The 19,560-nt window shown below is 42.3% G+C and overlaps 1 protein-coding gene across 8 annotated transcripts in view; it reads right to left on the bottom strand.

The window, feature by feature from the left end:
• Positions 1 to 16,509, bottom strand: part of sema4d (sema domain, immunoglobulin domain (Ig), transmembrane domain (TM) and short cytoplasmic domain, (semaphorin) 4D) — a 40,436-nt gene extending 23,927 nt beyond the window's left edge. For 2 of the 8 annotated variants that reach the window (XM_079659532.1, XM_079659533.1), the window contains exons 1-2: positions 16,341 to 16,509; positions 8,212 to 8,330 (exon numbers count right to left, since the gene is read on the bottom strand). In XM_079659532.1, coding sequence (XP_079515658.1) covers positions 8,212 to 8,249 — 38 coding nt within the window. In that variant the 5' untranslated portion in view covers positions 8,250 to 8,330; positions 16,341 to 16,509. Of the gene's footprint in view, positions 1 to 1,685; positions 1,745 to 8,211; positions 8,331 to 9,734; positions 9,876 to 11,547; positions 11,871 to 15,573; positions 15,711 to 16,340 lie in introns of those variants that run through there. The other 6 variants (XM_079659529.1, XM_079659531.1, XM_079659526.1 and 3 more) reach the window with 6 other exon arrangements.
• Between the last annotated feature and the right edge of the window lie 3,051 nt (positions 16,510 to 19,560).

Below are 19,560 nucleotides of genomic sequence, written 5' to 3'. Positions count from 1 at the left end.
GGTTAGTTTTTCTACCAGCTATAGCCGAGGGCAGGTGTCTTCAGCTGTGGAGAAATGTCTTGGTCTGGGTTTTCAATTAACTGACATGGAATATAAATATCGGTATATATACATATATATTGGTCTTGGTCAAATTGCAAACATTTCACCGATTTTTTTATTCACTGGTTAAAGAATAAAAAGTAACTAAATAAGGTCTTTCATATGACAGTTACTAGGTTGCAACACCAGTCAGCGGACATTTAAAAGAAGATAAATATCACAACAACAAAAAACTGCCTCTCCTTTCTGGACTCTCTTCTCTTCTGCTTTCCTCTCTGCAGAGTCTTCAACAGGCAGTGATTTCATGGTGGTAATTCTGGCCCGACAGAGACAAAAACCTCCTTTGGAGTGCTGTGTGAAAACTGGCCCGATCGCCCACAGGCTGCCACAACACTAACAGTGTGTCCCCCTGGGTTTGGCATACCGGGAGATAAAACACTAATTTCACCGTTTCTTCACAGCACAGGGAGGAACCAGCAAGACAAAGCCCAGCCTGACACTTTTAGACACTTATCACACTGTTTTACTCGTGATCTAGCGGGGCAGATTTAGGGCACACTTCTGTCCCTGTGTTAATAAAAATGATTGAAGCAGCTAAATAAGCAAAATAAGCAAAATACATTGAAAAATATAAATCCACCATTAAATAACAGGCAGATCTTGATTTCTGGGCCACAAGTGTTGGCATCAGCTGACCTTTTGCAAAACCCCTTCCCCTAAGTTACTGTTGCTAAGTAAGAGTTTAACTTGGGGTCCTGTTAAGGTCCATTTTGAAGTAACAAAACCACTCTTATTACACTGTTACTAACTAAAGAATTCAATCCTTTCACATAGGCCTTCTTGTAACTGAAACTATTAAGTCGACATAATTACCTTATAATCTTCAAATTAGATTGCCTCCTTAGCGCCTTGCTAATCAAGGTAACAAATATAGCGCGCTGGTTAGCTCAAGATGCTAACATCGTAGACAAACACACAGTTTAAACGAACACTGCTACTGTTTTTATGAATGTTCTATTATAACGAAAGAAACCCTGCAAGCTTTGGAGTTTAGAGCCATTTTTACACTGCTTTGGTATTTAGAGAAAATGTAAAGCTAGACAGGCCTGTCATGGCTAGTTACGGTTGCTTAGCTATGATTGGACAACCGTTCTTTGAGGGAGGTGTTAAGCAATCAGTCAATTGCAGAGCAAAGGTAGTAAAGTAGTCCAAAACCACACTAGAAGCAGGCAGCTGCACACGTGTACACACATATCTTCAACAGATATAACAAATACAGCTGTTATGAGAAATCAGTTCATTTCAAAGCTGACATAAAAGAAAAAAGGAAAAAAACTTAAAGGGAAGGAAAACCAAATCACAGCGTAAGGGAGAACAACAAAATGATTGGTAAAAAGGAAAAGTATAAAACGTTTTTCCCCACAAGCACCAAAGCCAAGCGGAATCAAATCAAAGGTGGATTGCCCAGGTGTGGTCAAGCAAAGGGAATACAAAAAGCAGAAAAGCCCTGGGTTTGTAACAGGGGGAGGGGGTTGGGGTTGGAGAAGCATGCAGCATTCGTGTTGAAGCATGCGGGCCCCTGAGCGGCTCAGTGTCGCTTTGCACAGCAAAAAGGGGGGATGGAGAGGAGTAGAGTTTCTGACCTGTGGCTCCTTACAAGACGCGACGCTTTTCCTCTGGAGAGAATTATAAAATCCTCAAGCTAGGGAGGGGGGGGGGGGAGAAGACAGAAAGATCAGACAAGACATTTATGTAGTGGTGTAGTTAGATGTGTTGACCAGGTTAGACAGATATAGTCATGAAACAATGAAACACATGTTCTACAATTAAATAACATTTAGAAAGACATACAGGATTATCAGACACATACACGCAAGTGTGACAGATCATTCTGGAAAGGACACACAATTACAGAGGCTTAAATATCTACAGACCTCTAAGCCGGTGATATCATATGATAGCATGTCAGGATACCGTGCTAACTTTTTTATAACCAAGGACAAACTAATGGTGGGAAGCCAAATGGTTATTATCTAATAGCAACAGAGAAACCTGAGGACAGACCGCTACATTAATTTCCTCTTTCACTTCTTTGTCCACAACAACCACCCTTTACGCTGTGGCCTGACAGTACACCATTGCTACTTGCCTTTAAACCGAGTTCTGATTCTAACATACATTTGTGTACCAATTAACTATCGAGACAAATGATCTTAGGCACATCTTAAGCTCCTGGGGGCGCTGGAAAGAAAGTCTAAGGATTAAGGAAGTCATTAAGACTCATCGTCTGGAAAATCTTCAACGTCTGAACCGCATGTTGTGCCGATCCATCTGTTGGTGTTGCCATCATTCGAGCCACACAACAAGCATGGATAAAAAGATACTTATATATTATCGATGAAGAGTTTACGCTCAAAAGCGCTTCATCAACTGCTTTATTAGCCAAGTGCATCAGTGTGGTTTGATCAGCACCAACCCAAACTGTTCTATCTTCAGCCACAAGCTCACAGAGGAAGCGGATTCATAAATAGGTTTTCAGGGCATTGGACATTTTGAACAGTGTCAGCACTGGAGTTGTGCATCACTAATGAATCAACGCGAGAACAAAGACATAAGGGAATTATCTGCATTAGCAGCAACAGAGCAGTCAACTGGAAAACTATTTTTCTTTTCAGTGCATGAAAACAAGACTTTATGAGTCAAAGGCAGTCAAAAATCTCTTCACTGCCGTCGTGACAGATGGTTGGACTTCCATTCACAAGTTTCCAGTCTGTTCCCTTACACTGCTTCCCTGAGCAAAATGAAAACCTTTACAACAAGGCTGAATACATTCTCCCAGCACAAGTACACCAGCTTAATTCCCACAATGCACTACAATCCTACTCCGTTAAACATGTGCTTACATATTTACTTTGTCTTGACTATTGTATGAATTCTACAGGAACCTTTTAGCAGGGGACACATTTGTATTGTCTCTAAATCCTAAAGAAATTTGAAAATATATTCAATATTTTACAACAAAGATCTGTAATAAAGTAACATTTAAATAACAATCCCAAGCTGTCACAATGAAAGCAACAAGCAATACATTTGTTACTGGCAAAGCAACACATACTGTCCCAGAACAACGAGACACATCTTCCAGACAACTGAATTCAGGTCACCCAAATCAACCCAAATATGCGGATTCATTAGCATATGTTGGGCGGGTTAAGCTACTGTAATGCAGCCCCCCCCCACCCCACCCCTGTTCTACTGTAACAAAGAATAATCAGATTATGTAAAACAGAGATGATACATACCAGACTACAAGCAAGGGCAACTGATCACATTTAGACAAGACACAAAATGGTATCGTTCATATTTATTAATCTGTACTACAGTATCCTTGGTTACGGCAGGGAATATCTATCCATAATAGAACTGCGTAATACATTTCTGCAATCAATGATAGATTCAAGCTGACTGTAATTAATAGCATATTACTTCAGATCGGTTTAATGGATGCTATCGGTTTCCCAAAGCCTGAGGATGGTTACTCATAGATCAAGGTCAAGAGCCATGCTTGATAGTCGCAGTGTGTAGCCACTTTAAACACAATGTTTTGTTTTTCCATCGTTCTCAAGACTTTCCCATTCTCCCGACACTTCCTCACTCACAGACACAAACAAAGAGAAAAAAAACATGTATGCCAGCAAGCACAAATACACGATGCAGCGAGGACCCTGCCACTCGCTATCCTCCGACAGCATCAATGGACCGTTGGGAGAAGATGACAGTTGGGTAAGATTGATGAGCTGTAGGCCAAAGGGGTTATCCCCCTCGACATCCTTAGGAAACACTCTGACTTGGTTTCCCTGGGCTACCACAAAACCCTGTGACAGCTGATACAGACGTCTGACTATGCACCCACAAACCCCGGTGACACCAGTGACACCACGCCTTCACGTCTCAATTCAGGACGTCCTGAGTGGGTGTCGGGCCCGGGTGAGAGTCCAGCCGAGCCCCCCGACCACGCCCTTGGTGACACAGCGGTCTGGAGAGGGCACGGAGAGGAAGTGGAGATGTCACGGTTCTGGCTGTTTTTAATTGATGAGTGGACTTGAATGAGGACCTGGCAAGCTGGCCTTCTGAAGACTCTTCGAGCCAGAACAAATGTATTAAGGTTCAACTTCAGAAAGCCAGCCTATGGTAAACATACTGACAGGAAGGGCTATTGAGCCAACTACACTGTGACACCTGATTTTCCTTTCAGCTGACAAAAGGTCCCAGCTCAAGCTTTCGTCAGCATCTTATGACCAGCACAACTCCATTGCTCTTACTAAGACCCTATGAGAAATGATTTCAGGTATTTTGTACACAATTCTTACTATCAGGTCTCCAGATTAGTTTTCCGGTTTTGTTGTGGAGAACATTTCCAATAACTTAATACCAGATAAAACATGTAGATTGTATACCGCCATGCTACTGGCTTGGTCAGGCTGTTACGGCCCGTCCACACAGCGGCGTGCGTTGAAGCCTCAACGCTTCTGCCCATTCACTTTGAATGGGGCGACGTCATGATTCGCCGAACTGCATTGTGGGAGCAAAGCGTAGCTTGTCTCGCATAGCTCGCTGCAAAAGTTGAGCAATGTTCAACTTTTGAAGCTTTGACGGAAGCGTCAGCCAATCGAATCATATGCCAGTACAAGCTTTAGCAAATCAAACCGCTGCTTGTGTGTCCGGGGCGGGTGATTGGTTGTTGGTCTAGCTTCAGACACGCCCGCTGGCAAGCGACAACGCACGCCGCTGTGTGGACGGGCCGTTAAGCTAAATTGCTGTTGTTGCAAGCCAACATTACATAATGCTAATGTTTACTAGGAATGTGTACCATGTCCATCATTTCAGTTTAATGTGCAAGCATGTTATCATTGTGCTAAAACAACTAAACAAAACGTAAAGTGCATAGTGATGTAGTCAAGTTAAAAAAAGACTATATTTTATAAATCTAGTGTATTCAGGAGTTTGGTTGCAACAACCGGTAACAGTAAAATTGCAAGGTTAAACATGTTCTCCACCAAATTCTATTCAGTCTTCAGATCGCTTTATTCTCAAGGGTGCAATTTCTGACCAAACACTAACTTTCTAACTGGCTTATATTTTGCAGCTTTGTATAAGTGGCAGATAGATGTTCTTTACAAGTACATGTAAAGAAAGCTGTTAACCAGCTTCTGATGGTGGTTTTGGATCCTTGCTCCCCCGAGACTGACATGAATTCACACACATATGGGACCCTCACTGTGATACACATACACAAAGCAAACAGATGTGCATTAGACTGGGAAAGAGCCTCTCATCTCTATGACGGTGTGGTCATTCCAGTAAAAGCCCCCCCTCCCCCCCACACACACACACACACACACTCACTTTTCATCAGTGCAGCCACCCTTACTGTCCATCTATAAACATCCCAAGCCTCTGACAGTGTCACCACCACAGGTGGGGGATGGAAGAAAAATGAGAGGAGAGGAATAGAGAGCAAACAGAGAGGATATCCAAGCGTGCAAATTCATACAGTGGTTGAAAAGAGATGACAAAGACAAGAATGAGGAGAAATGAGCAGGAGGAGGATTCTCCTTATGGAAAACAAGAATGGGACCATGGCATAAAGAAACATGAGTATGGTTTGATGGCATAATGGACACATTATTTCCTTTTCTCTGTATTCCCCCAAAAGAATAGAGGCCTCTAGTTGGAGGTGCAATCCACAGCTTACACTCAGAAATGTCTTCTAGGCAAAATAAATGATTCTAAAAGAGACATTTCCATAATACCATATTATCGCTGCGCATTAGGGCATTGTCTTTTTGTCCCACTTTCCAACATGATACAATACAGTGAACCCTGGTGCAAATCACTTTGAAAGGAGCAAAGAAAAACTGGGTGAAATTCCAGTTCATTCAAATCCTGGATGGAGGGTGCATGGACTCTGTACTTTTGCACGCAAACACAGACACACAAAGCAGTGTGTTGAAGAGGATTAACGCGGGCTTGAATTTCAACAGAAAGAATCCCTGTCTACAAGCACTACGGAGCAAATCTGGCTTTAGAAGCGATCCTCATCCCAGAGCACCGTGGTACAATAGGAGGCTGAACCTAAAACCCTGCCTTTGAAACATGTTCATTTTTGAGGATGCCAGAGGACATTTGCAGCTGGATTATCAGCTCCCGAATCAAACGCAACATCTGCATGGAAAACACAGACGCTTAACTACTTCAATAAACAAGTGAAGACTGTGCAATCCTGTGTCCATATACAATTTGATTGAAAACACCAGAACATGGTACAAAGCATTCCACTTGTTCTACTGCAGGCAGGCGTGTATATGGGAATGCCGGCTGGAATGCACATATCTCCGGGAATGTCTGATATCCCGGCATGTGTAAATGTTAGCGCAGGGAGAGAGCTGAAAGTGGGCATTTGTGTGTGTGTTCGTGTGTGTTTGGAAAGAAAATAAGTAGCTGTCTTCTTCTGCCTTTGTATGAATCTTAAGTAGTCCCACGTTGAGGGGGGCTTTGTTCGCGTCCACCATGGGGGGGGGGGGTCACGTCCTCCAACTTTTCCCCTCACTTCCTTTTTTGGCGTAACATTTATCATTCTTCCACGTCAAACAATCCTTCTACAACATGGACTAGCATCAAGCGCACAATAAACTCCCGCCCCCACCCTGTTTCGCCCCTTCTTGGTTGCTCGGATACCTTTCATCCAATGGGACAGCTAGTCAACAACATCATCACTTACTTAGAAACTCCCAACCTTGCCTTCACTTTGGTCTAGCAGAGCCTTGTTAAGAAAGTACTGCCTCATCTTGTTTTCAAAATAAAGCTCCTCAAGCCATCTTTTTTTTTCTTGTTTGCCTTTAATGTTGCATCCAAAACAGTTAAAAACTTCCAAGCCTAAATGTCTGGCTCTTCAAAACTTGTCAAGCATCCTTTGGGGAATGGCAGACGTGGTGCAACCTTCTAATTTGCAAGAGAATTCCCCTTTGTGCAAATATAGCATTATCCAGTTCCACTTCACAACTAACATGCACAATATTTTAGACTGACATTAAGTTGTTCTAGTGTTAACCCTGAGGCCTGTTTCATAGAAAGAGTGACTCACCAGACTTCCCCTTTCTCCCTTTCTCCCTCAAAAGGCTAAACAGGTGCATTAGTAATAAGTGGAAAGATGCTGGACATTGACTAAGTGCATTTAAACACTAATACAGATCAACCTAATTTCATCCAACAACACTAAGGGTTGGACCACCAAGGAAATAAAACTCCATTGCATGCATACAAACCCCCCCTGGCTCTTTACTGAGTTCTACATAAGCATCCATAATCACCATGATTCCTAAAAGTATCCTGAAACAACCTGTTTCTTCGGTTGTGTTGCTAGGCTTGCCAAACTTTTTTAAACTGCCTCTTTTATTTGTGGGAACTCAAGCACATAATAGGCCTGGCCTTGTTTGGCCTCCGCCATGTTTGTGCCTATCCCTTTCAGCCGAGTGGTCTTCACCACTTATTCTGCTTATTATTAAAGCTGACGGCAGATTATTTTGCTTACTGCACCCAAATTCTCCATCCTCTATATAGATCAAATCCAGCAAACCCTGGGCCGAGAGACAAAGGCTAAGTTCACAAAAGAGACAAAAAGAGAAAGGAGATAGGGAGCATAGAGAGCAGGTCCAATGTGAAAAGAGGGAAGAGGGAACCGTGAAAAAGGAAAAAGGGGACGAACACAGAGAAGACGCAAAAGGAAGAGATAAAACAGTGAAAGCTCAAAACACTTTAAATGACTGTTTTGTCAGGGAAATAAAGAGCAACTATAAGCAGCAGCAACATACCAGCACAGAGAATGCAAATCAGCCCCGATGCAAATGTCATACGTCTTCAGGGGCAAAACAGACTGTCTTTATACCAAACCCCCCGCAACAAAACACACTTCTCTCTGTGCTACCAGAACCCCCCCATTCTCCTCCACTTCTGTACTGAAAACACTCACACAAACACTTCCAGGAGACAATCTTGTGCACAGCGAGAGAAGCGTAATCACACGAGACAACATCATCTTCTTCTTACGCACAAAAGGACCACAGAGTACAGTTTACACAAACACACTTCTGAAAAAGATTAACCACTTACTTGTCCGTCATGGCGTCGGCTAGCGAATACTGATGCATTAAAATTCCTTTTCACTGTTCTCCACACAGAAGTTAGGAATGGTTGAGGAAGAGGCCAGAGGAAAATGTCTCAACACCAGTCTACAGGAGAGAGGGGGGGGGGGGGAAGCAGAGTAAATCATTGGTTCACAACTACAGTAGGAAGACAAGATCATTTCAGTAGAACAACTTTCAATCATACACAACTCACAAAATGGAGAGAACCACCAGTCAATGTTCAAGATAATGTTTTTAAACATTGGTAAATGACCTAAAGATTGTCAGTTTGCTTACATATCTTCAAGCAGAAATCAGGCAATGTCTGCCATTTTTGTCCGGACGATGAATAAAACAATCAATGAATTATAAAAATAGTTGCGTCAGTCGTCTTACATTGGATTTTATTATGCAAATTGATACCTATTGATAAGATACAATTATCCAATGCATTCGGATGAGAAACAAACACTTTATTTAAACATTTTAAAAAAGCGAATCACTTCTCATGTGATGTTAACCGCATGTCAATCAGAGACGACAAAGAGACCACCGATCAGCCCACCGAGCAGGCCTGGACTGAAGCTAACTTTGCAGACACGCTTGACTTGCTCACAATTAGCCTAGCAAGGCCCGGTCTCTTCAACTTTCTGGGGGATACCGTTGCCATAGTTACCCAGGCAGCCAACCAGCCAGCTAGTATAAACAGAGAGCACCAAGAGACCCTCAGACAGTATGGATCGCATTAGATGGAGAATGCATTGTGTGACTGAGGAGCAATAAGAACCTGTGATCATCCAGAATCAAAACTTGCATAATCCATCATCACGAATAAAACCAATGATCTAGAGAGTGTTACAAATGCCATAAACACACCTCTGCTAATTGTCTTATTTGGTAATGCACATAAATCAGCAGCTGCTCACTGCCAGCATTCAGGTTTTTAAATGTTAATGAGGCGGCGGCGCGTCCTGGGTCCTGCTGGCTGATGAGCAACCTCCAAAACATTAGCTTATCTTCTGCTTATCTGCCTTTAACGGATTATGATAACACATTAGATTCATAGATTGGATCTGGGTATGTGTGGACATAGATTGTGACCTGCCAGATTGGGGTTTAGGTTCCATAAGCAGATAAGGGTTAGAAACAAATTCACATATAATAGAGCGCAGCAAAAAAGGAAAAGCTTTTAAAATCGTGTTTTACCTCAGAAATACGTCTGTTTCAGTTAATAATCCCACCCTGATTAACCAAAGAGGACTTAATGGTTTTATGTCTGTCAGCTATAACTGAAAAAAGACAGAAGAGTGAGGGTAAACCCCGCCCAATCCTATCAGCCACAAACCCAGACAGACAGCCACCAGCCTCAGAGGCAGCCAGCGGCAGTCTGTCTGATCTCAGTTCAAGAGGCTGATGTGCCCCCTTGTCCCTGCTTCCTTTCTCCTTTTCCATATACATCACCTCTGAACTCTGAGTGTTTTCAAGACCTCTATCTTTTCCAATTCTCACCTGTCCATTTTTGTTCCTATCGAATGGCAGCTCACTGATCTTTGTTTACGTGTCTGTCTTCAGTGCAGAACAGACATTAGCTGTACACACGCAAGTCATCTCCGGTAACCAAATCATTTCCTTTTGTCTCAGCTGCTGTGTCTACCGGAAATATTTTCAAAAGAAGAAAAACTCAGACAGTGCAGTCACCTTTTGAGACATTTGAATGAATTGTATGATTGTGAAAGGTTATCTGCCAATTCATAATGACTCTTTGTCAACTTGAGGCTTCACCAGAATGTTACGCCACTGCATTTCTCTGGAGAAGCGTCATATCCAAATGACATTTCCTGACATTACAAAATAGTTGAAATGTGCAAGAGTCCATGCTTTTGCACAATGTGGCAATCCACAGAAACACGAGAGCATGCCTGCTGTTGTGATGATGTATGAAGTGTTTTCCTACAAAACTAGGAGTTCCTTACCCTAAGCCCAAAATTAAAACTCTCGCCTTCTCACGCAGACATTGATACATTGCCTGGATGCTGGCATTCAACACAATGCTAAATGCAGTGGACAGTAAAGAGCAGTAAAACTGTGCTGCAAGACATCTGCAGCTGGAAGTTTAAAAAAGGTCAAGTGAAAGGCATCAGATGTACTTAAAGAACTGAGCACTTTGAAGTGAAGCGATAGCACTTGAAAAGACATGCAACGGAGCTTTGATCTACCTGAGCAAAACACTCACAAACCATTAAATCCAGCATCTGTTTTCAAGTGTTTCAAAGCCCAGTAAAAAGAACAACTTGTGGCATGGTAAAGGGAAATCTGAAATGTCCAAGCTGGGAGGGCAAAGTGACTCCGAACCCTGTTGAGGGAGATTTATGAACTCCTGACAACAGCCAGCCAGGAGAAGACGTACTGTTTCCACATCTAAAGCCTCCCCCACTACACATTTTATATCAGACGTTCTGCAGAGCCTGAACCTAATGCCGAGACTGTACTGATCAATTTACCTGCCAGGATGATCAAACTAAACATAAGCACAGACATGTCTGAGGTTTATTAAATCCAAATGGCTGCATCCTCAATGTTGACAAAAAGAGACAAAGGCAGCATTACTTTGGGAAATTCGATTAGAAAAATGTGTAGCGGCACAACGCTGGAAGATATGGTTTTAACTTAGTCCTTTATCACTGCATTTTTAAGACTCTACTTTTAGCCACAACATTTAGGATAATACTCCAGTTATATTAAAATAGTCTCTCTGTAGTTTGTAAATGATCGGAAGAAGGCATCAGGGAAATGGAACAGTGGAACAGTTCAAACAGAAAGACAGCCAACTAGAATTTTGGACAAGCCAGAAATCCATCCGATCGGTAATCAGGCGCTATGACTGAAACCCTAACTGCATGCCAAACGAAAACCAATCTGGCAGAAATTGGGCTCTATTCAAAAATCTGTCAGCGACAGTGTCTGGACAGATTTACTGTACACAAGACATTAGAAAAAAGGAAATGTAAGGATAAAAGTGCCAATATCTCCTAAAATAATAGTAGCTCATAAATTGAAGCAAAATGCAGCTGATCAAAGTAAAAGGTCTGGGTTTTCCCTCAAATAGTCCAATTCACTGCATCATGATAACATGCCATCCATCACAACACTGAATTATTCATCTCTCAAACGCAATTTTGGTAAAAATAGCATGCACAGTATTGGAGACTCCCTGCACTACACATAGTGAGCATAGAAACATATCTGGTTGCTATGGCAGAGGAACAAGGTGTTGACATTCTGAGACACCAGCAGTCAACACACTCGCAGACGTGAATCTTACCAGAATCTGAGAGGGAAGATCCTGCAGGTTGAGAGAGAGAGAAAATCACTGAAAGAGAGGCTTTTCCAACCCGACTCAGTCACACTGTTAATACTGGGAAAGGTTTGCATGAAAGATGAAAAAAAAGAAAAATAGAATATGATCATTCAGCATGAGCGGTTGGTCACCTCCTCCTTCTCTGCTCTCCGGTCATGCTCCTTCTTTCTCACACTCCCTCCTTTGCTCTCGCTCTCCCTCTGCCTCTCTCTCTCTCTATCTATCTATCTATCTTGCACGATAAACATGAAGAAAGGAGCCCGAGAGGCTGCAAAGGGTTTAGAGATAGTGTTTGGATTAAAGGACTGTTTCACTAACGCATGTCAGTGGCAGACTGTCTCTGTCTGAGTGTATACCTAAAACGCCCAGGACTCTTTCCCCCTGTCACAGCAGTCAGACGCTGCCTGCCAGTGGAGAGCGACAGCACTTGACTCTGGAAAGCGTCAATGCACACAATTGCCTGGGAGGGGGAGGGGGTATTTGGGGGTGGCGGGTGAGGGGGATGGAAGACGAGGGGGAGGGGGCTGAGGGTTAGGGTAGAGCGTATCTGCATCTTTGGGGTTATGTTCTTTTGTGAATGAGGACTGGAGGTGCAGATGCTGCCATCTCTCAGCACTGTATAACGCCTGGAGTGATATACGCTCAGTTTCAGTTTATAAGTTAAACCTATACAAATCTCATACAGTTTCAACACAAAATACACATAAGAACCCCACAAGGCATCGTTTATTCTATGGCCGTTGATTTGCCTAGCTACACCCCAAACAAATTGGCAACACACTCACAGTTCAACTGCAAAGGCAGATTGCATCGTTGTGCTTAATCGTGATGTTGTGACTTACTTTTCTCTATGCAAACACTAAACAAAGCAAACGACAAGCTGATAAAAAAGGGAGTCTGATAAAAAATCTACAGACTGTCAGTTAAATCATGCAACACCTTCTTCATGCAAAACCACTCCCTGGGGATTATAAACAAATGCTGCTGATAGCTGCACAAAGACAGAGAGCACCTTTTGCATGGAGTCCCACAGTGATAACCTCCACGGTAACAGAATGTACTGTAGCTCCCAACTCCATTCCCTTCCAGCTGCCTGCTCTCAGCCACACAACACTGGGAACCTTTTCAAAACATCATGTGAGCATCAATAGCCCTGCACTAACGCATCAGTACGCTTCCTGCACTCTCAGCACTAGTTTTGGGTGCAGCATCTTGGGAATCTTCACATTTCCTCTTCATGTGTTCAAACTAGTACCACTGTTGCCAGATAAATAACTTCTGCAATGCTTGAACTATTGCAAACAATTAAAGCGACGTAGCCATGCAGGGTGTGGTGGACAGTTCTTCACCTTCATTGTCACCTGACAGAAAAACAGGAAGCCAAGCTTAACATCCAGAGGTTGTCTTTGCACCAGCTGATTTGAAAAAACCATTCAATCATGAGACAACTTTGCTGAGACATCTCTGGAATGTAGCAATGCATTATGCATGGCCAGTAACACACAAGCGTGCACATAAAGCGCCTACACATGCCGCTGTCTGAAGAAGATATGAAGCCAGATGCTTCTCCCTTTGCCAATAGGAAATGATTCCAGCCTGAGGGGTGTTGGGGTACTAGGGTGTGGCAGCCAGGGGAGGTTTGTGTTTGTGTGCGTTTCAAAAAGAGGTGGGGGTTGCCCTAGATGTCTGTTTCATCGAGCCAGAAAAGCACACCTCAACATCAGAGCACCCAAGACTGGCCCCTGACCTCTACCCTCTAACTCCTGCAGGACCAAAACAATGAGATGGCTGCAAGTCATACATCAAACCCAACTACCTTGTTTCCTAAAAAGCTCTTAAAAAGGACCCAACCAGTGTTTTCACTAGTTGGGTCCTTGTTGGCTGACTCCACTGCCAGCAGATTCCTGACAATTAGATTGCTAATGAGCGGGAGGGAACAATGAGGGGGTCGTGTGTGTCTGTGTACAAGACGGCACCTTCGACAGTGACCTCCACAGCAGGAGGGAAATGCTACTGGCCAGACCATTTGCAGGTACTTCAGCCTTTTCTACCACAGTAAACTGGCTGACGACCAAACCCAGCAAAGGGGAGATGAGAAGAAAGCCTCCGAGGACTCAGGAATGGTCACCTTCAGATCCATAAAGACTTTATTCAATTACCTGACAGTCACTCACTCACTCACTGTGGGCATGAGAAGTGACGGGATGTCTTTTAAAAGTCTCCCTTGAGGTGGTCGAATAATTGCATCAGGATCTGATGAAAAAAGAAGTATGTGTGCTTAATGTGAGCTTCTATATATTCAACACTGAAGGCGCTGCCAATTTCAATGCTACCAAGAGAGAGATTTGACATTCAGCCAGGACTTGGTCTGAATCCCAAACAAGGCATCCAAGTAAATAACCGCTGACATCCAAAACAAGTGCCATTACTGCACAAAGTTCAAGTTTAACACAAAGCTCCCTTTCAGCAGCATAGTTTCCATTTCCCATCCGTTTTAAATTGATTATTGATTTTAAAAAAGCACTTAAGACGGGTTTCGTGCTTGTGTGCTTCTCCTTAACAAGCCAGAGCATTCCATGTAATTTCATTTAGCTCATGTGAATCTTGTGCTTCCAATGAATGTGGGAAAGGGACAAAGAAGAACTTAAAGATAGCTCAGTTTGTCCACTAATAGAATTTCAAACCTAGACACACACGTGTTAAAAATAGACTAATTAACTTTCCTGAAATGGGAAAACCCAGATAGGCAACATGTGTGCAAAGATTTCCTCCTATAAAAAGCAGGTAAGGGAAAGTCTACAAATCTAGAAAGAAAGAGTTTATATGGAAGCAATGCACAACAGAGAAACATTATATTCTTACTAACCTCACACAAAATAATATACCTACATTTAACCATTTTTAAGTAAAGTACTTCCAAAACCTACAATGACAACCTCACAGCGCAAACACAACCTCTAACCTGAGGGGAAAGTCAGTGACAGAAATGCCTGAGTCTCAGTGGCAAGCAGCCAGTGGTTTAATGATTTGTCTGCTGCTGGTGAATGATCACACAGCAATATCCTGCTCTGGCTAGTTCTCCGAGCCCCCCCTGAGGGTCCGGCTGACATTATTCTGGCTTGCCCTGGTGCCACTGAAGCGCCAGTGGGCCGATCATATTGACAACATCCGGGTGGCTGCCCCCATGGCTGATACGACTTAGCAAAGGACCTGTGGAATTAAACCCAATGAGCCAGAAGAATAACTTATAGACATTGAGTGAAGGGATGTCATTTCCCCCACATTATTTGTGAGATGTTGTACAGGAGAGGAGGGATGGTAAATGGCACTAATGAGCCAGTGGAAAACAGATTTAGAAAACACAACCGCTGTATTTAAGGGGAAAACTAAATAGCTGGCATGTTCCAAGATTCCACAGTGCTTATGCAATACAAGCCTGTATATAAAAAAGGAGCGGGGCGTCTATTTACTCCTAAGTGAGGAGCATTCATGCATTTCCCTTTAAGCCAATATGAAATGTTAAAGAGCATTAGGGATAGACAAATGTTGCAATAACACTTTAGGAAAACCTTCATTATCAACAGTGTAAAAAACACCCATGACAATTTCCTGGAGCCCAAGGTTTGTGCCTGCTCAACAGTGCAAAACCCCTAAATGTTCAGTTTAGCATCACGTGCAAGACAAGGAAAAGAGGCAAATCTTCACATTTAAAAGAAGCTGGAAGCATCCAACTAAACTAAACCAATCAACTAATTCATCAATGTTTTTCACAGAATTACTGGGGATTTTGAAGGGACTTGTCTCTCCTTCTTGCTCTCACAAGCCTGAACTTCATTATATGATTGAAGAAGGTACAGAGAAAGACTACAGTGATGATGGTGGAGTTTAACTATATACTTCGCATAAATCCAGTAGAGTCACTGAGACACAGGACTTTAGTTAGCTAGGCCAGAGGGCAAAAAGTGAGACAGAAAACAGCTCCATAAATACTTATCACTCCCTCCGGTCCATACAGCTCCACACCAACAAGACTAGACATGCATGCAGGTGAAAGGTTTATGATGAGACTCTGATGAGCCCCAGCTGCACCGGACCGTCCTGGCACAAGATGCCTTCTGGCAATGGAACTACAAAAACACAACAGTGCATACTGTAGGCATGTATTTCTCCATGCTCCTACCAGACTTCATATAAACTGTGGTAACGTAGAAAAGTTCTTCATCGCTGTCAATAGTAACCTTTTGTTGTTGCATTGAAAGAGCACCCTTGATGTATGCATGCCAAGGGTAGAAACCCCTGAGTGACCTCTGAGTGCCAGAATGGCATTTAGAAAGTGCAAGGGGAGTTTAATCTTTAAAAAGATTTGTGTGAGCACGGCTGGTGAACACGTAATATTATATTCAAGAGGTATTTTTTCGCTTCAAGGACAGTGACAGCGTCTGCGTGGACTCACCAGTTATCCGCTAACATCTTATTTTTCTGCAGTTGGGCTTTAAAATGTCGCGGGAAAGTACGTTTAAAAGTTTTGTGCAGCGTCAAAAGCGGAGAAAAAGAATAGAATAGTAACGATGGGTTTTTATTCTTTTGTGTCTCCGTTGGGGTTTCGGATACAGTGCAACAAGTGCAGCTGAGCTTGAGTCGGCGACAGCACGCATGAACACGGCTGAAATAACTAAGCCATTTGAAAGTCCCGATGCGATACGTAGCTAGCGCTAACTGAAATGTGCACTAAAATGAAAACGGGTGTTGCTACTCACAGTGTGGAAGTTTTCCTCCTAGTCCCGGTTTGTACGGAGATGAAGTTCGGTGCAGCAGCGTGACAAAGTTTGACTGGTAGCACTCTCCCAGCTCAGCATGGCGGCTGGGACCAGAGACTGCATTCAAACCTCTCCGGGCTGAGATATCAACACAGGGGGAGGGAGGGTGCTGCGGGCGGTGAGAGCCCAGCGGCGGAGCAGGGAAGAAGTAGCACATATGTTACCAACAAGGAAACTGTTATTAATAAAAACATTTTAAGTTATATGTTAAAGTCCTGCATTCAAAATGTATTTAAAATGGCCCATTTCATAGTAAAGTATATTATGATATGGATTGTAGCCTAATGTTTGTGCATTAATGTGTTTATCACTTCAATGTTGCTTCAAGTAAAGGTAATTATTTTCTGTATTTATATATCTTATCTGTGAATTAACGTATTACATTATAATGTATTGATATAGGCCTACTGGTGCATTTAAAAGTAGGCTACAAGGTTTGCTTCTGAATTGTAGTGGAGTTGTATTCAAACATTCAAGTACGGCTAGTTGGCCTAACATATGTACTGAATAACTAATTTTATTTTAATGTTATTTTTGTTTCCTTCACCTACTAAAGCAAGTTGTGGAAAGCAACACATTTGCTCAAGTAGGCCCACTTTACTTAAGTAAGAGTTAGAAGTACTTTTGGAAGTAGCCTACCATTTTATAGAACTTTTTTTCAGCAGAAGTTAAACTCACGCTGCATATTAAACATTACAATTATTGTCATCAACCCCAACATTTCCATGACTGAATAATACATTTCTTCACTGTCGTCTGCGGAAGTCAGCGACTCTCCTGTTAAAGACTCAGTTGGCCTAAACTTTTGGTTTAGGGGACACATAGATGGGGCCAGTGGGTTTAAAAGGTCACATTTTGAGGTCAAAGGTTATACAACATTTTCCTAAAGCAGAAGTGAATCAAAAACACAGTGGAGGACAGACAGGCTGACCCTTGTGTCATTGTGCAGGGCAGAGGAGGAGGGAGAGGGGCTTTCCATGGCACTGCAGGCCGAATACAATACCATCTTTGAGTCAAAGACAGATTGCTGCTGGTGGAAGATAGAACAGCGTCACAGTCTACCTCTGTGGCTGCTTTGTGAGTTCACTGAATAACAAATGTTGAGAAAATTACCTGCCTGGTTGAGCTGCAATAAGTCCATAATGTCCTTTTTCTTCAGCATAACCTTAAATATGCCAATACTCCCAGGCATCATCCGGTACAACAAATGGTTTGTTTCCATATCAGCCCCTAGTGATTTGAGAGCTTAGGGGTTGAAGGCTGGCTATAGTTAAAAGGGAATGGTAAGTGCTGCCTGAAATGAATACGTAAAGCAGCTGGGTTTATCTCCACTCACTCTTTGACATGTGCTGCTAAGAGAAAAGCAGGTGACCGAGGAATGTGTGCTGAAACCCCAATGTAATACTGGTGCTCAAATTGTTTGTCGCCACTTAGACAGATTTGCATTTATAGATATAATGCATGTACTTATCTGATTTGTATATCTAGGTCTATAATGTATTGTCCGCCCCACTTCTCATATGACATTTCTGTCACAGGCACACAAATTCTACTTGTTGGTGGTTAATTTACTGTCACTTGACCTTCAGAATGACACTTCAAAGCTTACTTTGTAGATGTTAAATTAAGAAGGATGGACAGACACAAAGACACCACACAGTGAAGCTTATTATAATGCTGCTCCAGATAAGATTATCAGATAAAGGCCAACGTGTAACAGAGAGTCAGAAACACACACTACCACCTAGTAGACACAGTCCCATAATGCATGAGAAAGTAATATAGTAAGGTGTAGATTTAGAGTTTGAGTATCTGATCTTCAGGCCTGAGCTCTTCAGACACACCAGTTTATATTTAGAGTCCCTAGCTGGTGTATCCATGCTACAAAGCAGACCACAATTATTCACAACACTGGGCAGGCCAGCGCTGGTCTGAGATCATTTAAGAGGGGAGTGCATGCAACTGCTCCGGGACCGGATCAACACCACAAGAGTCAGAGGTCAGGGACACTCAGAAGTACACTCAGGAGTTTAATTGGAAGACTACCCCCTTTATGACTTTGAATACAAGATCCGTCAAAGTTTAAGTTTTTAAATACTGTCATATATTTGACGGAGTGAGTTAAACAATTAAAGAAATGAAACAAAAAGTAATATCATAAGAAAGCATTTAGCTCAAGAATTTATTTTAGTATTGCCTTGTGTTTTGTATCCAGACACCTGTTAAACTGATGTAAAGCTACCATCTTAAATGTCATTGAATACAAATAAGTCCTATGTTAAACATTCAGGGGTCTGATGCACTTTGCTTTTTCCCTTTATTAAATGCGATGGCACATTTTCTATAATTAAGATGAAGGATTAGCAAACATATTTCCCCAAAAACAATAATAGACTAGAATGAAATACCCTTTTTTATTGTCCTTAAGAAAATAACGTGATTAATGTTGCAATACAGGTCGACTAACCCCAGCGTGGCAAAGCAGCACCATCTAGTGATAAATATCGAACATGTCATCCTTATATTGAATAAAACGTTTGTGTATTTTGCACGTACACAGATCTTTTTTGGCAGGTTTAAATTCGTGTCACTACTGTCTGTGCATCTACAATACATCTTGAAATGTTTTATCAAACACCACGGATATATTGCAATTGTAAGATGCCAGAGGGAGCATTGTTTTTTTTTCACCGGAAATCCCACCTCACATCTCCAACAAAACAATGAACTGCGCCCCCTGGTAGGCACTTATAACTTCACATGTGTAACGTTAAACTGTGCAATGTTTGCTAATCCTTGTGTTGGGCCACTATCAGCGTGATGTAATTGCCATCAGGATGTTCTTTTTAGTTTTAAATCCACCTGAATTGCCCCATAATGTCATCAAGACTGCTGCAATAGAACTGTGCAATAGCACCACATCTGGAAATTGGCTGCAAGCTACACCAAGGTGAAGCTGTTTTTATTTACCTAAGATCTAAGAGTAAAATGGTTTCTTAAATGCTAAAAATCAGGGAAAAAGAAGAATACTCAAGTAAAGAAAAAGTAACTCCAGATTGCGTTTAAATACAGTAGGCTACTTGAGTAAAAGTACTTTCCACTACTTGCCTCCAACAGGACAGTTTTAAGTGATTTGAAAAGTCTACCCCTCTTTTAGGTA

The sequence above is a fragment of the Notothenia rossii genome (assembly GCF_949606895.1).
Source record: "Notothenia rossii genome assembly, chromosome: 11".
In the NCBI taxonomy this organism is placed as follows: Eukaryota; Metazoa; Chordata; class Actinopteri; order Perciformes; family Nototheniidae; genus Notothenia; species Notothenia rossii.
Note: the sequence above shows the minus strand (reverse complement) of the source record. Positions and strands in the feature narration are given on the sequence as shown.